Raw genomic sequence first — 22,145 nt, forward strand, 5'->3', positions numbered from 1 at the left:
TGGTTTGTATGGCTGGATGTCCTTCCTAATGCCAACCATTTTACAAAGTGTATGTGCTCTGTATGTATGTTTGTGTGTGTATATTACCTATTCAATGTTTTATTGGAATTGGGACACCCAATAAATGTTATTGTGCAGTCTTCTTAAACTATACATTTATGTAGTGTCTATGCATTGAAGGTAATGTGAGTAGAAAAGAGAGATAAAAACACCCATCATACATAAATAAAATTATGATAAAAGTAGTTTAGTCAAATACTTATTTTATGATTGTCGAAAAACAAAAGAAGAAAAAGGAAAAAGACATTTATTCTAACAAGTTTACAAATACGAAAAATTGCTCAAATTTCCAGCATGCTGAAGCAGGGAAAACATATACACCCTCACATGCATAAACATGCATGCATGCATACATACATACATACATACATACATACATACATACATACATACATGTATGTATTTATTGTCTGAAGACCCTGTGTGAAACTCAGTGTAACAAAAAACTGATTCAATTGAAATAAAGATATTATATATATATATATATATATATATATATATATATATATATATATATATATATATATGGAGACTTCACAAAAAACAAAAGATGAAGACAGGTGGTGTAGACAACAAGCAGATGTATTAGTTTAACATTCAGGAAGTGAAAAAGTCTTTAACGTTTCGAGCCTATGCTCTTCCACAGAAAGGAACACAGAAAAAACCAGGAAGAAAAAATAAAGAATGTGTAGTGGCTAGTGATCTATCATGTGTGTATATACACACACACACACACACACACACACACACATATCTATGTGTACAAATAAAAGGAAAGGACACTCAATACATGTCATGTGCTTTAAATATTTGTAATGACAGTTTGACTGGAAAATGCATTACTTAAGGTTTCACATATAAGAAAAAACATCATACCTAATCATTTGGGTACTACTGAGATAAGCTTCTCAATAATCAGATGCCTTTTTCTTATGTGTTTGTAAAACTTTTTGCAAAAACTTAAAGTAGTGCATCTATTAGCCAATCTATTAACACAAGCATAAATATATAAAGATATAAACTCACTCTCAATACACACACACACATATTACAAAAAAGAGAGATGAGTTGGACAGGAATGCTTTACTGAGAACAGTCAGCACCAGAGAGCAAAGACCATTATAGTAGCAATAGCAAAAACAAAGAAAGGAGGAAATGGTGCAACTAGGCCAGAGGCTGGATTGTGTGTGTGTGAGTGACATTATGCTAATCAGAGAAGACACCTAGCTCTCCCTCTTTTAAGTTGAACTACCATTTATTTTATTAATGATAGATTCATAAAAGACTGAGTTACTTTAAGGCAGTATTTTAAATGACAGCAATGTGAACATAAAACTTGTAATATCAAATTGCAAATATCACTTCTCGTCCTTCAGCTCCTCAGTATCTCTTTCTTTCCCTTTTTCTCTCTCATTTTCTCTCTCCCTCAACTACACATATTCACAAATACACACAAACATATATATATACAATTTTTATGACTTAGAGCTATTACTGACATAGACATGGTAATCATTAAACCAATTTTAAAATTAATGTATGTACAAGCGACACATTAACAGGTTCAAAAACTATTTTCTAACAGGTCAATAACCATTGATAATGTTCTTCAGCTCAAATAACATTTCAAAATTTTAAATAAGCGTATTAAACATGTATAAATTAGCTTGCAAAAATAGTCAACAGAATTAACTTTCCTTTTCATCTTTCCCTGGGTCTGTAAAATTAAATTTTTGTGAAGTACTGAGCTGATTTTATCTCTTATCTTTTATTTGTTTCAGTCATTGGACTGTGGCCATGCTGGCATACCCACTTAAAGGGTTTAGTCAAACAAATTGAATCCAGTACTTCTGTTTTTTTTTGTTTTTTTTTTAAAATCTGGTACTTATTTTATTGGTCTTTTTTGCTGAACAGTTAAGTTACAGGGGTGTAAACAAACCAACATTGGTCGTCAAGTAGTGAAGAAACAAGTGCTAGCCTAAAGACTAACACACAAACATACACATATGTCTTTTATCTTTTACTCATTTCAGTCCTTGAACTGCATCCATGCTGGTGCACACCTTGAAGAGTTTAGTCAAACAAATCAACTCCAGTAATTTTTTTTTAAGCCTGGTATTTATTTTGTCAGCCTCTTTTTGCCAAGTCACAAAGTTACGAGAACATAAAGAGAACAACACTAGTTGTCAAGTGGTGCTGGGAGACAAGCACAGAAAAGACAACTTGGAACCATGTGGCTCAGAATCAAACTTCTTACCACACAGCCATGCCTACACTTATATCATGATAATATTATCTGAGTAAGACAAATTTGTCATAAAAATACACTTCAATGGAAATCAAATAAATTGAGTAAATATATCTAATGTCCAAAGCTTTAGCACATACATATTTAGTAGGATCAGTACATATTGCCAAAATTTATTTGTTGACAATAAAATTAGAGGCTATTTAATCAATATTTTAGTTTACAATATGTAGTCTAGAACTGTTTATTGAATAGTAGTAGTGTATTATGAAGAGGACCTGAAACATTTTTGCTATGACTATTAACATAGGCAAAACTGTTTCTCAGTGCAAAACAAATGTCATCAACACCACATGTCTTAGGTCTAATATTGTTAAGGCTGGATATTTTAATGTCTAGAATAAAGTGCACACAGGGAAAGCAACAACCACCTATGGAGGGTCAGATGTTATTGTTTAGAACAGTCAAAAATTGTCCACCTCTGATTAAAAAAAGCGTGTATATGCATATGAATATATGTGTATATGTATGTGTGTGTACATAAGTGAGGAAGAAACTAGACTATTCAAATAAAAAATTATATAAAGTTACTTATTCAAGTATGCTCTGAAGAAAAGCAGCACGAAATACTCATAATTTCTACTTCAGCATTAAGTAAATGCTTTTTCTTTTAAATTCAAGCAAATTTCAAAATTTCTAAAATTTTTCAGTCTTTGACAATATAACTAAGTGATGTTAAAAGAAATAATCAGAAAAAAATGTAGATCTTATTTATTTATTTATTGTATATAATTGTATACTCATACTTTTCAAGAAACTTATAACTTAGTACTAAAATATGTTATAATTTTCAAGATTTCAAATTTTATATTATAAGTTTAATCAGTTATAATTCTTCTCTCAATGTAGGGTTGTTCTTTTATTTCTTCTATATTTTCATATTTTCCAAATTAAATCTGTAAAGCTTGTGTTGGTAAACAATACAAACTAAATTTTCATTGTTGGGGTTTTTGAAAACATTCCTGAATTTGTCACCAACTTCCTTGTAGAATATTTTCCTACCTTTGAATCTCCAAGATTTACCAACACTTCATCTGATGGCCTTATATCAGTCTGGAACAAAGTTATGAACTGCCTTCAATGTAGTCAGTCAGAGAGGGTAAGTGGAGTAGTTTGCATGAATAATAGACATATTAGGATGCAAATCTTGCCAGATGCCTTTAAGATGTGCACACTGCACAAATTAGAAATTTCATCTATTTTAATGCTGCATTGCCTACAGTAGGTCAACTAGAATGCCAAAGTAGAAAATGTCATGCTGTTCTTCATTTCTTCTTTCAATAATAAAAATTATTCTGTAAGTCGCATTACTCATTTTAAAAACTAAAATAGATTTTAGAATGAAATTAATATATGATCTTTGCTAAATTTGCAAATGAAAGGAATAATTAATTCATTTAAATGCCTGTATTTCATGTAAAGAATAACAAGTAGCTAGTAAATTACATTCTTAAACCTTTTAATACTTTCAAGATCAGAAAGTGAAATGCTACTTTAATTTTGCTTTAAATATAAATTTCTGAAATATAGACATGCTTACTATTTTAGATGGACATATGGGGAATTTATCAAGTTCCTCATGGTTTGCAAAAGTTACTTCCAATTGATAGGGTGCTCCATTCAACAGTTATATTGGTTTTCAGATTAATATTAAACAAACTAATACTATATTAAGCTGTTTTTATTATATCGGTCTTTCTGTTTAAATTCTTTCTTTTTTTTATTGCTATTAACAGTAAGGACATTTAACTTATGTTTTGATGAAGGCTTAACATATTAAGCCTTTCCATTACTGTTTCAAATATTTGTTGTACTAACATGGGATGGAAACAATTCTTAAAGATAGAGCTTTCAGCTTGGTTTTGATTTCAGAATGGACTGGCTTTAATTACTGCTTTTGTGGGAAAATTTAATTTTCATAATGTTCCTTTATTTCTTTCACAATATTATTTGAAAACAATTATTCTGGATATATTGAATTCATTGTATTTTGCAGTTGGACAATTTTTGTAGGAACTGATATCCAGCTAAGATACATAGCATAACTAATAAAGAACAGACTAGAGAAACAAATTCAATTGATGCATCTGGACATATATGAGTTGCTTAAAAAAAAGCATACAATCTCATTTGTATCAAGTGTCAATGTGTAGCATAGAACAGGAACAATCATTATTAAGGCAGCAAGCTGGCAGAATTCTTAGTACATCAAACAAAATGTTTAGTGGCATTTCTTTCAGTTTTATGTTCTGAGTTTAATTTCCACCCAGGTTGACTTTGCTTTTCATCATTTCAGAGTCAGTGAAATAAGTACTGGTCCAACACTGGGGTTGATGTAATCAACTAGTCTCCCTCCTGCAAAATTTCCAGCTTTGTGCTTATAATAGAAAGGAGTATTATTATTATGTAGGTCATCTTCATACAAGTCTTCCACTGGTGTCTCTAGCCATCTCAATTCTCCATAAAATTAAGGATTTTCAGTAAGCTTTTCATCCATTGTTAGGTTTTACACTGTTATTTAAAAACATGCAATACACAACTATTTATAGCCCTGCTCTACCCTTTTTAGACATAAGCCCTTGTCTGCCCTCAAATGACACACAATAAGAACCCAAGCACAAGCAGCACCCATAGTTTTTGTTTGGAATGACTTCCTACTAGATAGATTACCAGCTATGCCAGTCTCATCTGCTCTTGCTATTTGCAAAAGCAGATGAGATTTTTGCGAGAGGGAGACTAGTTGATTATGTCTACCCCAGTGTTAAGACTGTAGTTGAGTGAAACCAGAGTATGTCCACACACTGATGGACCATGATCCCTTACAGTTTAATGTAGAACTGCGAGGTATACACTTACTGTGTATGATCACAAGATACCACAGAAGTCATGGTAGTAGAGTGGCCAAATATTAGCAGGAGACTTAGACATTCAACTCCTTTTTTTATCCCCTACAAAAATGGCTAGGAAATTGCAGTAACTGAAAGCAAAATGTTGAAAACAGGAGCAGCATGCACTAACTGTTAGCACTACTAACCTAATACTACTTCACAAATGTTTTGTATTCATCCTATGTACAAACACAAGCATAAACAAATTCAAAATTAACAGTAAGAATGGAAAAGATGCTGGAATGGCAAAATGACAGAACACCAGATCAAATGTAATGTACTTGTCTCCTAATCCCTGAGAAGTTTTCAAGGGTCAGAACTTAGAGCTTCAGGACATAAAGCAGATCAGAAATAAATCTACCTTTGTTAGAATCCTTGCATATTTCAGAAAATATTTCCAATAGATCTGTTGCCTATTTTTAACTACTGTGAACTGAAATATGTAAAATTAAGAAATATTTGTAATATCTCTGCAATGGATTGAATTCCTGCATGATAAATATCATATCTACTTGGAATATAATATTTATCACACAGGAGCCCAATATCACATCTCCTTGGCCAGTAATATTTAATGCTGGCATGAATTGTCTAGACCTGAAATATACAAAATCTCCATATATATTGATGCTGTGTCTTAAATCAGATTGAACACTTTTCATCTGCCTCCTAAAAGTTCTTCAGTTTATTTCCACTATTAGTAGCTTTTATTGTTAAGTTATTAACTTACAGTATATTCTCCATTCAAATTTAAAACTCTTTTATTGAAAAAATGTTCTAAAAAATAATTCATCTTACAGAAAAAGAGAAGTGATACAAGCTTGTGCCAATATTTCCTATACACATCGGCCTGTAGAGGTTTAAGCCTAACATCAACGGTAAAAATGTCTGCCTATATATTTTTTTTAACATGAGCAAAGATTTTGAGTATAATACTGATTAGTACTTATTCTGTCAGCCTTGATAGGATTTGAATACAGAATATAAAAGGCATTTAATAAGTATTTCATGGTATTTTGTTCAGTGCTCTACTGATTCTGATTTCCACCACCCTTTATTAGACAAAATTGACTCGAGTATATATATAAAGAGCTACAGTTAAATACTGTAAGATATTTTGTCTGTTTATCTCATGTTTCTGCAGTCCTTCACATTCCTTTTATTAACTATTAAAAAGGAAAAAAATGTCATTTGTTGTTCTTTATTCAAAATGCAGTAAGTGAGTCCTTTGTACTTCATCTTTGAAAAATAAATAGCAACTTGTGTTGTTCAGTCACATATATCTTCTCTGATAAAAAATCTTGTGCTAAATAAATAAATGTCATCAACACCAGTTGCAGCATCCTCACTACAATCATTATTATTAATTAATAATGCCATCCCCTTCCTGCTGGCAAACTGACCTAACAGCAAATTAACTTGAGATTAACTTGCAATGGGTCCCTCAACTTTTTGCTACTTACACCTGGTGATTGTCATGCATTTTTAGAAGAAAACTTTAATCTACTTATACGATATGCTAGAAATCATTGCCAAATAACACTCTGTTGTCTTGCAAAATGAAGGACCCCTAAGTAATCTTAAATATGCAAAAAGGTAGTGGGGACAAGACTGGACTGCCTTTGATCAAAAGTTATCTCCATGAATGCTGACCTGGGACAGCATGTTTACTATATAGACAGTAACAAGATGACTATAAGTCATTAAAATAGGCCACAGGCATCATTGCAAGATGATAGAAAACAATGAGTGGAAGAAATTAGGATTTTAATTCTGCAGTAACTAGTATTATTAGAATGGAAATGAATGGATAATGATGATTGTTTTGTTAATCAGTGTGAATACAAATATAATTTATTAGAATTACAAGATTCAATAAACTGAACAAAGTTTAGCAACAATTTGCTATTTGGTAGCTTGGGGTATTTTATCAGTGAAAAACAATTGTTAAATATCACCTTTTGGTATAATAACTGTTTATGACATTTAATATATAATAAACAATAACATTGAAAGAAACTAATGATAATGAGCATCAAAAATTAGGAAGGAGCATAAATACCTCAAAGGTAGAATAAATTGTTTTGCTGTAAAAAAGAGAAAAGGTTATATTATGACATTTAATAGGTGCATTATTAGTAGATATTTTTCAGGGTCAATAAAATAACTATCAATCAATACTAGAATCAATTTTAATTGACAATATCCTTTCCCTAAAATCTGTGACCTTTTGTTTAAGTTAGAAATCATCATTAGCAGATATGGTTAAAACAACATTTTGGCAAGATAAAAAATAAATCTTAATTCAGTGAATTAATTGGTAAAATTATTTATAAACACATTTGATATTTCATAAAATTAGGATAAATAGTATTTTGGGTTGATTTCTGTTTTTTTTATCGAAATTTGCACTTTCTGTTTTTCTATTCATATATCTACTTTTCTGGCTGTTCTGCTCTCTCTCTCTCTCTCTACTAACTGTCATATTACATATTAAATCAATATCAAATCAAATATTTTAGAAATTGATCTGAAAATAGCTACAAAATAATGATATCTTCTTGCATTATAAACTAAACTTTTATCACCTTTAACAAAACTGTATTATACTTTATTTTGGTCGCTGCTTCTTTAATCAGTAGTAGCTGTTGTTTGTTGTATGTGAATATTTTCATTTATCTTGTTCTGGTTTAATTTATTTTCATAAGCTTCTGCTAGTACTTGCTATGTATGTTTTTATGCAGATAATAATCCTAGATTTTTTTTCCACAAGTAACAGACCAGATAAAATCTCAATTAAACTGAACTCAGTTTAAAGTTGAAACCATTAAAAATGTTTGACTTTTAGGCTGCTGTTGCTGAGCACTGTGGAGTAGTGGTAAGTCATGAGTTAACTGAGTTCTTGACTCAGTTTTGATTATAAATTGAGCTTTTTCCTTTCAGTAATAATAATGATCTTTGCAAAAAGTATAAAATTTTCAAATTCTCTTTGCTTTATTGACTTGCAAATAGTTAATCAGATATTTATATGATACATAATGATAACTGAGAAAAGCCAAAGAAAAGAGATGGAACTTTGATGTGTGAAACAAAGTAATTCACATGCATGAGAAAAGATGTGTGTGTGTGTATATATATATATATGGAGAGAAAGAGGCACAGGCATGGCTGTGTGGTAAGAAGTGGATCCTTGGGTAAGTGTTTTCTACTACAGCCATGGGCTTACCAAAGCCTTGTGAGTGGATATTGTAGACTGAAATTGAAAGAAGCCCATTGTATATATATGTATATGTATATATGTGTCCTTGTTTGGGCGTGTGTGTATGTGTACACGAACACACACACTGTGTTCTAGTTTTATCTTTTTCATCATCATCAGTGTGGTATTTTCATATTTTCATTGAGTTCCTTGTAAAATGTTCCTAAATCCATTTTCTAGTCCTTCGTAGTCTCATCTACTGGATAAAGTGATGCCATCATGTGCTTCTGCTTTTGTATAATAGACAGGGACAATATGATTGGTATAGATATTACCATCAGAATTTGAATTTTGATAATTAAGTTTATACATCATCTGTCTAGAATTAATTTTTGTTTCAGACTAGTATATTCATTTGTTGTGTTTATTTTAGCCTTTTGCTGTTATGAATAATATCTCCATTATTAATCTTATTATTCATTAAAATCCTTATTTTGAAACCACAAGCATATAAACCTTCTAAAAAGCTACAAATGACTAATGTGATTTATGAATTATATTGCAAACATAGAAGTTGTACACTACAAGATTAACTGCTAAATTAAGTGTATGCATACACACTTGTTGAATTACCAGGCATTTATATCAAAGAACAGTTAACATGCATTGCAGCATACAGTGAAAAACACAAGGAGATAGGAAAACATTTGTAGACAACAAACCTATACGCTACAGAATTCCCTACAAAAACAGATTATTACTAATGGAAATCATTCTTAATGATTTCTTGTCCCGCTTTCATAGCACTTTCATGATTTGTTGTCCCACTTTCTTAGTCTTATATGAGCATGTGTGTGAATACATGTGTGCACGTATACACAAGCTTCTGCTGACTCCTTAATATGGATTTAGCCTTTTAAACAACTAATAGTACCAGCTGTCCTAAGGTAAACTCCAGAGGGAACCAGCTACTAGATGGTTCATTTAACCTTTCACTTTTATATCCAGTTTTAATGGTCAAGTTATACATCAGAGTTACTGTGAACATACCTAATGAAAATAATATACAATCATTGAAGAAAGTCAGCTGTCATAAAGATGAATCAGGTCTTTTCAACTCATGTGTAATTCATTAAACAACACTTTAAATTCTCAACTAGAAGGTTCCAAATTAGCGAGAACTCTCTCACAAAATAATCTATTTACAAACCAAAAGGGGAATTTTAGTTGCTAACATTCAAAAGGTTAGAGTGATATCTGCAGTAGATTTGGACTCATAACTCAGGAGCTGGCCATTTAATATCTCTTCCAATATCATTTTATACCATAGCTATTTATGATTAAACTTATTGATTTTGTTGAACACCTTATCCTTATAAATTCCTGAACACCAGCAGCTGGTTGAAAAGACATATCATTAAAGTATTTTCTTGACTTGTAAAAATAGTAAATATCAAATATTTTGAAATCTTTTATTTCACACAAATGTTCTTCAAAATTAGCCCATTTATCCATGACTATAAATTACCACTAACAACTGTTCTTTAATCCTCCTATTTGGAAATCTGACTAATAGTAACGCATATTTGTCAAATGAATTAAACTACTAAGTCTTTCTGAACAACACACAGACAAGCAAACAGCAGCAATATCAAGTAAATGTGATGTTGTTCTTCACTAACACTTCAAATAATTAGCATCTTTATACCTTTGAACAAAGAAAGTTGCTAATTTTTGTTTTGCATACCAGACATAGTTAAGCTATATTTATACATGATGGTAACCATTTATCAAAATAAAATTTGCATAGAAGTCCCACTTATTGATGCTTTATTTCATAGATTACACAGTTATCAAAACAGTTAATGTATCATTACTGAAAATTTTCTAATAATATATCATTTTAAAACCATCTCATATATTATATTAAAATGTGTGTTAATCTGAAGAGTTGAAGTTTGAAGAATGCCAATTCATGCAACATTATTCTGTCAATAATGCACTCACTCTCTCTCTCTCTCTCTCTCTCTCTCTCTCTCTATATATATATATATATATATATATATATATATATATATAGAGAGAGAGAGAGAGAGAGAGAGAGAGAGAGAGAGAGAGAGGGAGAGATTGATTTACACATTATGGAATACTTTCCTATGTAAAACAATGTTTTTGTAAATCCTAAACAATTGAAAATTTAATGTATGAAACAATGAGTTAAAATAAATACATATGCAGTTTAGTGATAGATTCATTAATTTTTTTTCTGTTCATACCTTTCCCAAACACATCAATATTAAACATACTAAGAACTAAAACCCCCATCATGGACTTAGTTCACTAAGAACATATTGTCACTATAATAAAACTATGTAATCTTTAAATTTTCTGCACTCCTCTTAACATATATATAGTCTTTCTTTGTACTGAATATATATTTGCAATAAGCTAAAATTGGTTCCTAAGCAATGGGTGTGAATATGAGTGGGTGTAAGCTATGAGAAAGCAGCAGAAACTAGCTGTAAAGACGATCTGATTACTGTCTCAAAAAGAGAAAGAAAAACTAAACCAACATTAGGAGAATTGTGGTATTCAATATTGTGTGGATAGGTATATACATGATAATCAGTATAACTGTAGTGCTCTCAATTTCAATAAGAATAAGAGGGATTCACTAGAAAAATTTCAAGGGATTTAGGATTATTATTTAAGTTGTAAAGGTGGTTGCTTCTTTTACTCTTTTATTATTTAGTGTTGGTTTCAACCATTGAACTGTGACCATGCTTTGGCACTACCTTCGAAGGTTTTTAATAAATCATATTAATCCCAGTATTTTGAATGCAAGGACTTCCATCTCTTACACATGCAACTTGTTTCATTATCTATGAAAAAAGCAATGTTCTCTTCCAGTTGTAACCCATCAACAGATAAAGCTTGCTCTTATGATTTATTTATGAACATAGAAAAGCTGAAGTTTTACTAGAAACTGCAACCTTTTGAGTATGATAATTATTTCTGGGTATTCTAGATATAAAACCATCTTTTCCATGGAACAATCAGTTGGAATAGCAGTCTGAATAATATGAGGTCATGGTATTATGTCTGTCAGTGTATAACTGTCTTGGTAAAAGTTCTGCTTCGATTTTGTCCTATTAGCATTGCAAATAAAAAAGATGCAAAGGTCAAGGCATTCATTATTGCATGCATAAATCATGGGGTCCTTGTGCTCTCTTGTGTATATGTTGCAGATTTCTTTTAAAACTGAATGGCAGAATACAGTGTAGTCTGATCTCTGTCCCTTATTAACACTATTTCATAAGTTCATAACTGATTCTAAATATACTTTTTATGCATTTTTATGTAATACTATCTCTCTAACTCTATGTTGGCATACATATCAACAAGCGTATTAGAGACAAAAGTCTTGGCAATGATGAAGACAGTTAAATGAATTGCTTCAAATCTGAATCAATAAGCATAACGATCCACACAGAATACATTTTTTTTGTTTTGTTTTGTTTTTTTATGGAAGTTACCCAACCAACCAACTTGCAATATACCAAAGTGGTTGCTATTTATTTCATTACAAAAAAAAAAAAAAAACCAATGGATATAGCAAAGTACTATATGAATGATGAGTTTCATTATGAATTTTATGCAACTGTCATGACATTCTAAAATAACTCATTTACCATGATCTCCAGCCTTAATAATTGCAACTTCATTATTCGGGAACATTAATTCATTAAACATGTTCTACAGCTAGTGTTTTGTTGGTATTGATATGAAGTTAAAAATCCAGAGTTAAAGTACATTACAGAGCATACTGGAATCGTCTGATGTAATTCTCTTCATGGGGCATTTCTTGCAACTTTAAAATAAGTTTCAATCATGTATTTAAATAGTTTTTTTTTTGCAACATGGTGCTATGTTTTGATTGTCACTATATATGTAAAAATTGTAGCTCTTTATTTAGAAAAGACTGAAGAGAACCAGTTCTCTGATAAATTTGTCCTTGTGCTTAAAAGTTAGCATCAACAAACTTTTTTTGATAATTATTGTTCCTGATATCCTTTGAAAAGCAGAATTGTTTGTTCAAATACTTATCAAAAAATGTTTTGATTCTGAAGTGGTTCCCAAAATATGACCAATTATACATACTGGTGGCTTGTATAGAGGCAAATGGACCTTATCATAAGAATGACATATGTTCCACTTTCTAGTACCATTATTAGAAATGCACTTCCACATCTTATATAAGAATGAGTTCTTAGTGGCTCTGAATGGTGACATCAGTATCCATATCTGACAATGCACAATGATGCAGAAACACATGCACTTTACAGTCTGATGACATCATTCATTGCCCAGTGATAAGTCTTTCATGCATATTGTCTATAAAGAGAATTTTTCTCTTGAGACAATTTCTGCAGTATCTGTCTTTTCATGTCCAAATGTACACAAACATGTTAAATATGATTGTACAGGCCTATAATTTTTTTGGTGGGGGTGTGCTTTTTCATTCTTATGCTCATTTTTTCTATCTTTCTTTTCTACAACCTTACTGCTTTGTTTTTTGCATTTTCTTGTGCTTACTTTTTAATTTCTATATTTTTTCTTTATTCCCTACAATTTTATTTTTATTACCTCATATTCTGATACTCCCTCACTTTCTGAAAACATTTCCCTATGTTCTTTTGTTTTCTTCTCGTTTCTTACATATGCTCTGTCAATTTTTGAAGTCTCATTCTTTTTCCTTTCTTTTCATTGTCATGTAGTGTTTTACACCTACATTTCTCATGTTCATAATGGCTGTTGTTAGTTACAGATATATTCCTTTCCAGTAGCACTTAATAACTTATAGTGAATGGAGAAATAATCACTTAATGACCATTTTTGTAATGAACCTGAACTACTACATTGTACATATTACTAATGACAGCCAATTCGACATAGCTGTTGTATGTCCCATCCCTATTCAAATATATTTGATATTGCTGCATTTTGCTGCTGGAAACAAGGATTGAAAATGACCCTCAGTTCTTGTGTAAATGTTGTATCATTGTATGTATTGATATTATCATCAGACAACAGTGATAAACGTCTAAACAATCAGTCACTGTTACCTTAATAAAGGGTTGTTGTCTACTCAAAAATCAGGAAAGCTGGAATTGTTCAGTTGTTTCTCAATAGTGTCACCTTAAATGTTGAATGATTAACCTATAACTGTGTATATATAAGAATAAAATGGGAAGATGGGAGTCAGAGGAGACAAAAGAAGATAAAGGAGATAAAGGAGACAAAAGAAAACATAAGGGAGAGATCCAACACAAGAGAAGGAATCACAGTTAAGACAATAGAGAAAAATGAGCACGAAAGATTGTGAGGAAAAAGAGAAATAGCATGAGACAGAGAGAAAAAGTGAGAAATTAAGAGAGAGAGAGAAAGTGAAACTGTGTCGCAAACAGGAAAATAATGGGAAATGTGTGTGAAATAACAAAAGAAATAAAGAAAGAAATCTTAAAGAGAGACTGAAGAAGAAACAAAAACATAGAGAGATTGCTGTCATCAAGCAAAAGTGACAAAACTTTAAAATGAAAAACATTTGCCCGAGTGTGGTTGTATGACTAAGAAGTTTACTTCCCAGCTGGCAGTTCAGCAAAAGAGACCTATAGAATAAGTATTGTGTTGATTTGTTCAACTAAACCATAGCTTCCCAAAGTGGGCAATATCACCCCCCAGTGGATGATTTCAACTTAGAGGTGGGCGATGGGTGAATTGCTAGAAAATGGTGGGCGATTTGAGATTTTTGTGGGTGACAATGAAAATTTTAGAAATTAAGTCTGCATTTACTGACATCTAGGCAAACCTAGAATAAGGATGCACTTTTATCGATTTGACTAATCGCACGAGATGTTCCTTTGTATTAAAAATGCAAACTTGTTAATCGATCAAATATTTTTGTCGCAGTCATTGAGATGGTTGTCATGCATGCTAAAAATAGCAGCCAAATAGGCCTAGGCCTTAAATCACACTCCACTACAATTTTTTTTTTTTTTGCATAATTGTATGAAATCCTGTGCATAGAATTAAAATTCACAAAAATTTTCTGAAAACTCTGAAAAATGAAAAAGTTATGAGGTGTTATATGCCATGTGTAATTCTGTGGTTTCATATCAAAACACAAGTTGTTGACAAAATGTGCAGTCACGCACAAAATGACAGCTTTGAAATAGTGTTTCTCAACTGGGGAAAAATGATCAAACTTTAAACCTCTATAACTTTTTAAAACCATTTTTCAGGAAAAAGTTGAATAACTCCAGCAATTTAGCTTGGAAAGGTATATTAATGTGCCAAATTCTAAAATTTTCAATAAACTTTAATTTTTGAAATGCTGACAGCCAAGCAAACTAGATCCATATTTGCTCCTGTAAAGACATGTCATCTGACTCTGCTCTGTTGACTTCTTCTTCTCTTTGGGAATACCATACTGCCTTTCTGACATCATCTGCAGAAATTCGTTTTCACATTTCACTTTACTGATGCCTCCAGTCAAGAAAATGTGTCGACAGTACAGTAGTGATTATTTATTGTTTGGATTTATTCCCTCTCCTCAGAACTGTCAGTTACCAATGTGCCTTCTTTGCCATCAAACATTGACCGACAAAGCAATGAAAGCTTCATGCTTGAAATATCACTTTGATGCAAAGCATTCTGACAAGAAGAACAAACCGTTATCATACTTTTTGCAACTGAGCTCCTCTTTCAAAAAGCAAATACAAACATTCAACATGCTACTCCAGGAAACTAGTAAACAGGAGAATGATAATTTGATTGCATTGTACAACATTGCATTGCTTGTTGCTAAGTCTGCAAAGTCTCACACAATTAGAGAAACATTACTTCGCCCAGTTATTAAAGAAGTTTTGCCAAACATTATGCACATAAAACCCAATAACATTATGAAGATCCTGCTTAGTAATTACATAATTTCAAGACACATCAATGAAATGGCCAACAATGTCAAACATCAGCTCATTAATATTCCCTAGCGTTCTGAATTTTCAATACAAGTGGATGAGTCAACTGTTGTGGACAATCAATGTTCGATGATGGTATATGTTCGGTATTTCAGTGAAGACCTTCAACCTTGTGAGGAAATACTGTTCACAGAGAAATTGCCGCTTGATTCAAAAGGTGCAACTATTTTCCACACTCTCAAGTCTTTCCATTTTGAACATAAAATCCCACTTAGTAATATTCTTGCCTGTGCATCTGATGGAGCCCCTTCAATGATAGGAAGATACAGAGGTTTTTCATCTTTCCTAAAGCATGAAATTTCACACCAGATACTAACTGTTTGTTGCTTGGTACACTGGCAGCATTTAGTGGCAAAAAATATGAACAGTAAATTGAATGATGTGCTACAGTTAGTTATCAAGACTGTGAACAGATTGAAGTCCAGTCCCTTGACTGATCGAATTTGCCATCAACTCTGTCTGAGAAATGATGAGGACCATACTAAACTCTTATACCATACCGAAGTGCAGTGGCTGTCAAAAGGAAACTGTTTTACGCTTTGTTGAACTGTTTCATATAATATCTTTTTCTTTGAAGATACTCCACTATCTGCTTCATTGATGGCTGCAAGATGTGATATCTTTTTTCTTTGTGATATATTCACAAAATTAAATGATTGGAATAAGTTATTACAAGGAAACAGAAAAACTCTCATTGATTGTAGATCACTTATCACTACCCCCATTTCAAAATTGGTGTTGTTTAAGACTAACATATCAAAATGTCAATTCCATCAATTTCCACTTGATTCTTTGAAAGATGAATTAGTTGATGAGGTTTTAACTACATATCACAACTATTTACAATCATTGCACAATAACATGGTGGAGCGATTTCAAGAAGTTATTGCGCTGGATATTCCAAATCGGTATAGCAATCCGTTTGAGGTTGATGCAGTTGATTGCAAGGATGATGTTCCGGTGGGACTGATAGAATTACAAAATGATAATGATGCCACAATGCGATATCGCCATAATGGCAATGAAAGTTTGTGGTACCATCAGAGTATATTGAATTCCTACTCCAATCTGTAGAACCATCTGAAATTATTTTTGCTTGCCTTCCCTACCTCATACCTGGTTGAATCCAGTTTTAACCATGTTGGAACTTTATTTTCCCATAAAAGAATTGGACTGGATGTGATACAAGGAGGAGACTTGCAGCTAAAGTTGACAAGTTTGAAACTGAATGTATCTGCAATAGCTGCATCACACCAGGCACATGGTTCTCATTAAAAAGTTGTATTCTTTTCCTTTATAATACAGTCATTATTTTTTTTTTTGCATTGGTAGTTCTGATCAATGGTTCATTTGGGGAAAATGAAAATAAGTTTAAAAGAAAGAGCAAGCTTCCAGAAGTTAATCATTCTGCATAATATAGAGTTAAATTTAGAATTTTATTCACACTAATGGCAGAACTAAACCCACAATAAGGGATTTGTAAACAACTGCATATTTGGTCCAAATGGCACTAACAGGGAAATGTGTTTACAATATAGTGTGTGTGTCAAATGATACAAGGGGTGTCCTAGGGGATTTTGGGTTGGGTGGGGTTGTGTTAGGGTTTTTTACACAGGTGGGTGATGAAACATTTTTTGGTCGATAGGTGGATGATATTGCAATTTGGTGCAAAACGTTGGGGAAACACTGAACTAAACTCTTCAAAGTTGTGCCCAAGCACAGTTGCAGTCCAATGACTTAAACAAGTAATAGATCGACCATGACAGTTCTTCTCTGTAATAGCTTGTTGTCTGCTCAGAATTGGAAAAGCAGAAATAGCTGGGTTGTTTCCAGATATTTTGGGCTTAAACTTAGAGTGGGTGACATGTAAATGTGTGTGTGTTGGAAAAAGAGGAGATTTGAGAGTGTGAATGTGATGTAGAAAACAGATAGAGAGACAGGAAAATTAAGTAGCAAACAGGAGTAGGAGTGGTTGTGTGGTAAGTAGCTTGCTTACCAACCACATGGTTCTGGGTTCAGTCCCACTGCATGGCACCTCAGGCAAGTGTCTTCTACTATACCCTCAGGCCCAAAGCCTTGTGAATGGATTTGGTAGATGGAAACTGAAAGAAACCTATCGTATGTATACATATATACATATATATATATATATATATATATATATATATATATATATATATATATGTATATATATATATATATATGTGTGTGTGTGTCTGTGTTTGTCCCCCAAACATCGCTTCACAACCGATGCTGGTGTGTTTACATCCCTGTCACTTAGCGGTTCGGCAAGAGAGACCAATAGAATAAGTCCTGGGGTCAATTTGCTCGACTAAAGGTGGTGCTTCAGCATGGCCGCAGTCAAATGACTGAAACAATATAAAGAAATAAAGGAAAAGGATGATATGGAGAGATGGGTGTAAAGATTGTGAGAGAGAGAAAACTATATTAAAAGAAAATGAGTCACAACCAAGAAGACAGGGAAAAAAAATTACAGTAGAGTTTTAAAGAGAGAAAGAGAAAGATTAAAGAGAGACTGAAGGTAAAAGAAAAGCAGTTTGACATAATTCAACCTTAACGCATCTGTTTCTTCTTGTCAACCAGGAGACATTGTATTTTACAATGTTTCCCTTCCTTCCATTATCACCTTTTTCAACTTTCTTTTGATTCCATTTCTTGTTCCTTCACCTCATTTCTTTATATATATATATATATATGATCGAACGTCACGCATCCTTTTCCAAGTAAGTTTATCTTAATAATTACAATGCACACTGTTCTACTATCTCTTTTCTGTCTATCTCTCTCCCTCTCTTGTTCTTCATCCTTTCTGTTTTTCTCTCCCACTCTTTCCTTATTCTTCTCTCCCTTTCACTGTTCTCTCTCTCTCTCTCTCTCTCTCTCACTCTTCCTCCTTGACTCTCTCATTGCTGACACGTGACAAAAGGGGATCTCTCTTTCTGTTCACTGCCTTCCTAAAGAAAAGATGTGTTTTTTCTGTCTCTTCTCTTATGCACATCTACCTAGCGTTCATAATAATTTTTCTATCGTCTTGGCTCAACAGCCCTCACTGTTTGTTTTTACTGTCTTGTTCTCACTGTCCTGTTCTTGTTAACACTTTCACCTGCCGCAAAAAATTCCAAATTTTATTTAATTTGCTTTGCGGGAAGGACTGTTCCAACAAAGTCGCGTATTGTCCTTGCCTTCGAAACATGGAGTAGATGGAACAGGAACAACTGACGAAGTGGTATACTCGTTATGGTGCATGTTTCGTTTCTCTGTTTGTTTGTTTTTTTGTTGTTCGAAAAAGTTTGTTTTCATTTTTATGTTTTCGTAATAAATAAACATTATATTTGACAGAACTGGTGGAAAATAAAATGGGGGACCAATTAAGAAAATAAAAGTAATTTAATTTCTTCATATCTTTTATCCTATGCTGCTTCCTAAAGAAAATTATTCTTTCCATGATATCAATTCTATCAGGAGATTTTGTTTTAAAAATTACCTGGTTTCTGAATTGACCCTTGGTTCTTTAATGTGTGGAGTTGCAAGAATTCAGACAGTTCCCACACACCAATTCTTTCACCTCTTATATTTTTACCCCCAACATTGATCTGCCAATGTTTAGGCTCAGTATCACACCAGTCTCATCAGTCTAAAAAGAGTCTGTAATGGTCATCAGCACTGCCCCAGTTAGCTTTCATTGTTTAATTTGTATTCAAAATCATAGTTCATTTTGGCCTACTTTTTTCAAGCAAAAGAATCATTTTTTAATTAATTTTCTTCACTATTTGAAAAATAGAGATTTCACCAGTTGCTATGGTTTTCTTGTATTTTCAGTTAATACTTGCAGGACTACTGATTAATGAGATCATTTCCTGGTGATGCATAGTTTCCTCACTTTTACCTTTTTCACCAATATTGTAATAGCCTCTACTTCACCACACCCTTTCTACCTAGGTCCACCAACCCACCAGTCTCCTTCTGTTACTCCCACTGTATCTCACCTACCAAACTCTACTCAGAACACTTTTCTGTCTTTCCTTCACAGAACTACAACCTTCTGAAATTTCCTTTCCCACATTTCCCTCTAAATATTAACCTACAAGATGTTCAAGATGAATATCAATCTCATCACACTAGAAAGATCCCTGACTAATTATGACCTTTTTCCTTCTTTCCTGACTAATCTAGTCTTCTGTATTAGATAGTCATCCTGATGATTATGATATATACGATAGACTCTTCTATCAGTTTTCATATAGGAGAATCCAACAACCTACACCTTCTTTGTCAGTCATAATACTTATGTTGAATGTGACATTTGAGTCCCACCAACGATTTGCAAAGAAGCCTGCAGATGTTGAAAGTATGAGGATTATAGGTCAGTGTAGATAGTATATTTGCAGCCACTTTTCTTCTTTGTCTTGTACCCCTAAGCTTGTTAATGCTGGTTGAAACAAAGTGTCCTATACCATTTTATCATGACAATCTCCATTTTTGTTTCCTCGAAGGCTGTTTGCTTAAAGGTGTTGTGAGCAATATTGACTGCTGAGAGGTTACTCTTCAGCTTGTCCTTATATCTGAGCTATGATTGACCAACTTTACTGCGCCCAAGGATATACATATATATATTATTATCATTTATTTTCCATATCAGTGTGGGTTTGATAGTTTGACAGGAGCTGATAAACCAGAGAACTGAGTTAAACTCTAACATCAGCTTTGGCATGGTTTCTGCAGCTGGATGCCCTTCCTAATGCCAACCACTTTACAGAGTGTACTGGTGCTTTTTATGTGGCACCAGCATCAGCAAGATCACCAAATAGCTTGCAAAACAAAGACCCCTCAGCTTAATAAACAAGCTTTTGATAGTTTTATAGATATTTCAAAATTATGATGCTATTGATGCTAGGTGTTTCCATTATTTTGTCCAACCCCTGTATATATATATATATAAAATCCCCTGGCCCTTTTTCCTTTCAGCACTTTTTTCATGGCAGCAGCTGACCTGTTGTGCTAATCCACGTCTGACAATAGAGAGCAGTCACCATATTCCCTTACATATTGGCTAACTCTGATGAGTGTAAAGTTATATAATTGGATTGTTTACCTAACATTCCATTGTATTCTTTACACGAAACCGATTGATAAGATCAGCCATGATGGATATTTAATACTATACATTTCGATTAATATATATATATATATATATATATATATATATATATATATATATATATATATATATATAATATAATATGCACACACACACACATATTTATAAAGGTGTTTTATTGTTGAAGCTTCTTGGATTTTTTTTATCATTGGTAAATTTGTTTCACTTTTAAATTTTTCTAAGGGTTTTATATTGCTTACTGGTTCACATTTTTGTAAAAAGTTAATTTGGTATTGGAATATTAAGATGAACTGCATTATGATCATATGATAATAAACGATTCTTTGTTCAAAGCATATGAAATCAATTTTATATTTTAGATACCAGTTGAATATACTCACAGTGATGAAGAGGAGGAGGACACAGCTAATATTGAAGATTCTAAAGATACTGAAGATGACATTTCAGAATCTGATGCTGAAGAAGAGACAAGTTGTAGCAGAGATGGCTATAAAGGAATACGAGGAACTGTTGTTTGAAGTAATATAGATTGAAATTCTTTGAGTATGCAAAACTTGGAATATTTATCTTTTGCTTTTTATCTAAAACTTATCTGGATAATGCTCTTTCTCCCCTGCTGATTGTGAAAGGTCATAAATCTTAAACTGTTGTATATCATCAATAATAATATACTCCAGAACACATATTTATATATTGAACAGCTTTTTGAACATGCTGAACATATTCCTCCTGTTGAGTGAATAATGAAAAATAAATTATAAATGAAAGAAAATCTCAAAACCTTATCAAAAATTTTTTTAAAAAAACACATTTTTTTCAAAAAATTTAACTTCCATATTGCCTATATTTTGAATTTTTTCCATACACCCATGCGATATTTATTTCCTATTTTTGATACCAATTTGTGGCTGTGCTGGCACAGTTTTGATGGCCTCTTAACACTGCTTTCTTCACATCAATAAAGTTGCCCTTATTGTTCATTATACAGTGAGTGCAGCAACTAACTAACTCTCGATCTACAACAGATCTATGTTTTATCAGTGACTACTGGTCCCAGTACATGAACAATATGTGTAATACCTCATGCTGATATGTATCAGTTGAAATTTTGAAATTTTCCGAAAGTCAAAGAACTATTTTAACATTCAAAAATTGTGTAAAGGTAATTGAACAAAATATGTATTTATTTAATGAAAGAGATTTTTAGTATCTCGATCAATGTTAGTATGCTGGAAGATATTCAACCCAACAGTTTTGTGTTCTAAAATCATTGAATCACTTACTTAGAAGCTAACCATATGAGATATGATTTCTGTTAAAATTATATATGTGGTCCATAGCACTGATGACAAAGAAGGAACATATACAGATTGAATTATTTCCATTTATAGACTATGCAATTTTAAGGCAAATACCTAACCCTTCTTTCAATAACTGTGGGTGCTGACTTTTTTCATTCCCCAGTTGATTGTTTGATATTCCCTTTATTAAATGGTTTTCTGTAGGATTT

At 32.4% G+C, this 22,145-nt stretch overlaps 1 protein-coding gene across 27 annotated transcripts in view; it reads left to right on the plus strand.

Moving 5' to 3' along the window:
- Positions 1–21,390, plus strand: part of LOC106878725 (potassium channel subfamily T member 2) — a 668,752-nt gene extending 647,362 nt beyond the window's left edge. For 20 of the 27 annotated variants that reach the window (XM_089357572.1, XM_052970033.2, XM_089357639.1 and 17 more), the window contains one exon: positions 20,995–21,390. In XM_089357572.1, the coding sequence (XP_089213698.1) occupies positions 20,995–21,153 (159 nt within the window). In that variant the 3' untranslated portion in view covers positions 21,154–21,390. Of the gene's footprint in view, positions 1–3,357; positions 3,468–20,994 lie in introns of all 27 variants that reach the window. The other 7 variants (XM_089357587.1, XM_089357576.1, XM_089357645.1 and 4 more) reach the window with 2 other exon arrangements.
- The last annotated feature ends 755 nt before the right edge of the window (positions 21,391–22,145 follow it).

Source organism: Octopus bimaculoides, chromosome 1 (assembly GCF_046866305.1).
Source record: "Octopus bimaculoides isolate indiv1 chromosome 1, ASM4686630v1, whole genome shotgun sequence".
NCBI lineage: Eukaryota > Metazoa > Mollusca > Cephalopoda > Octopoda > Octopodidae > Octopus > Octopus bimaculoides.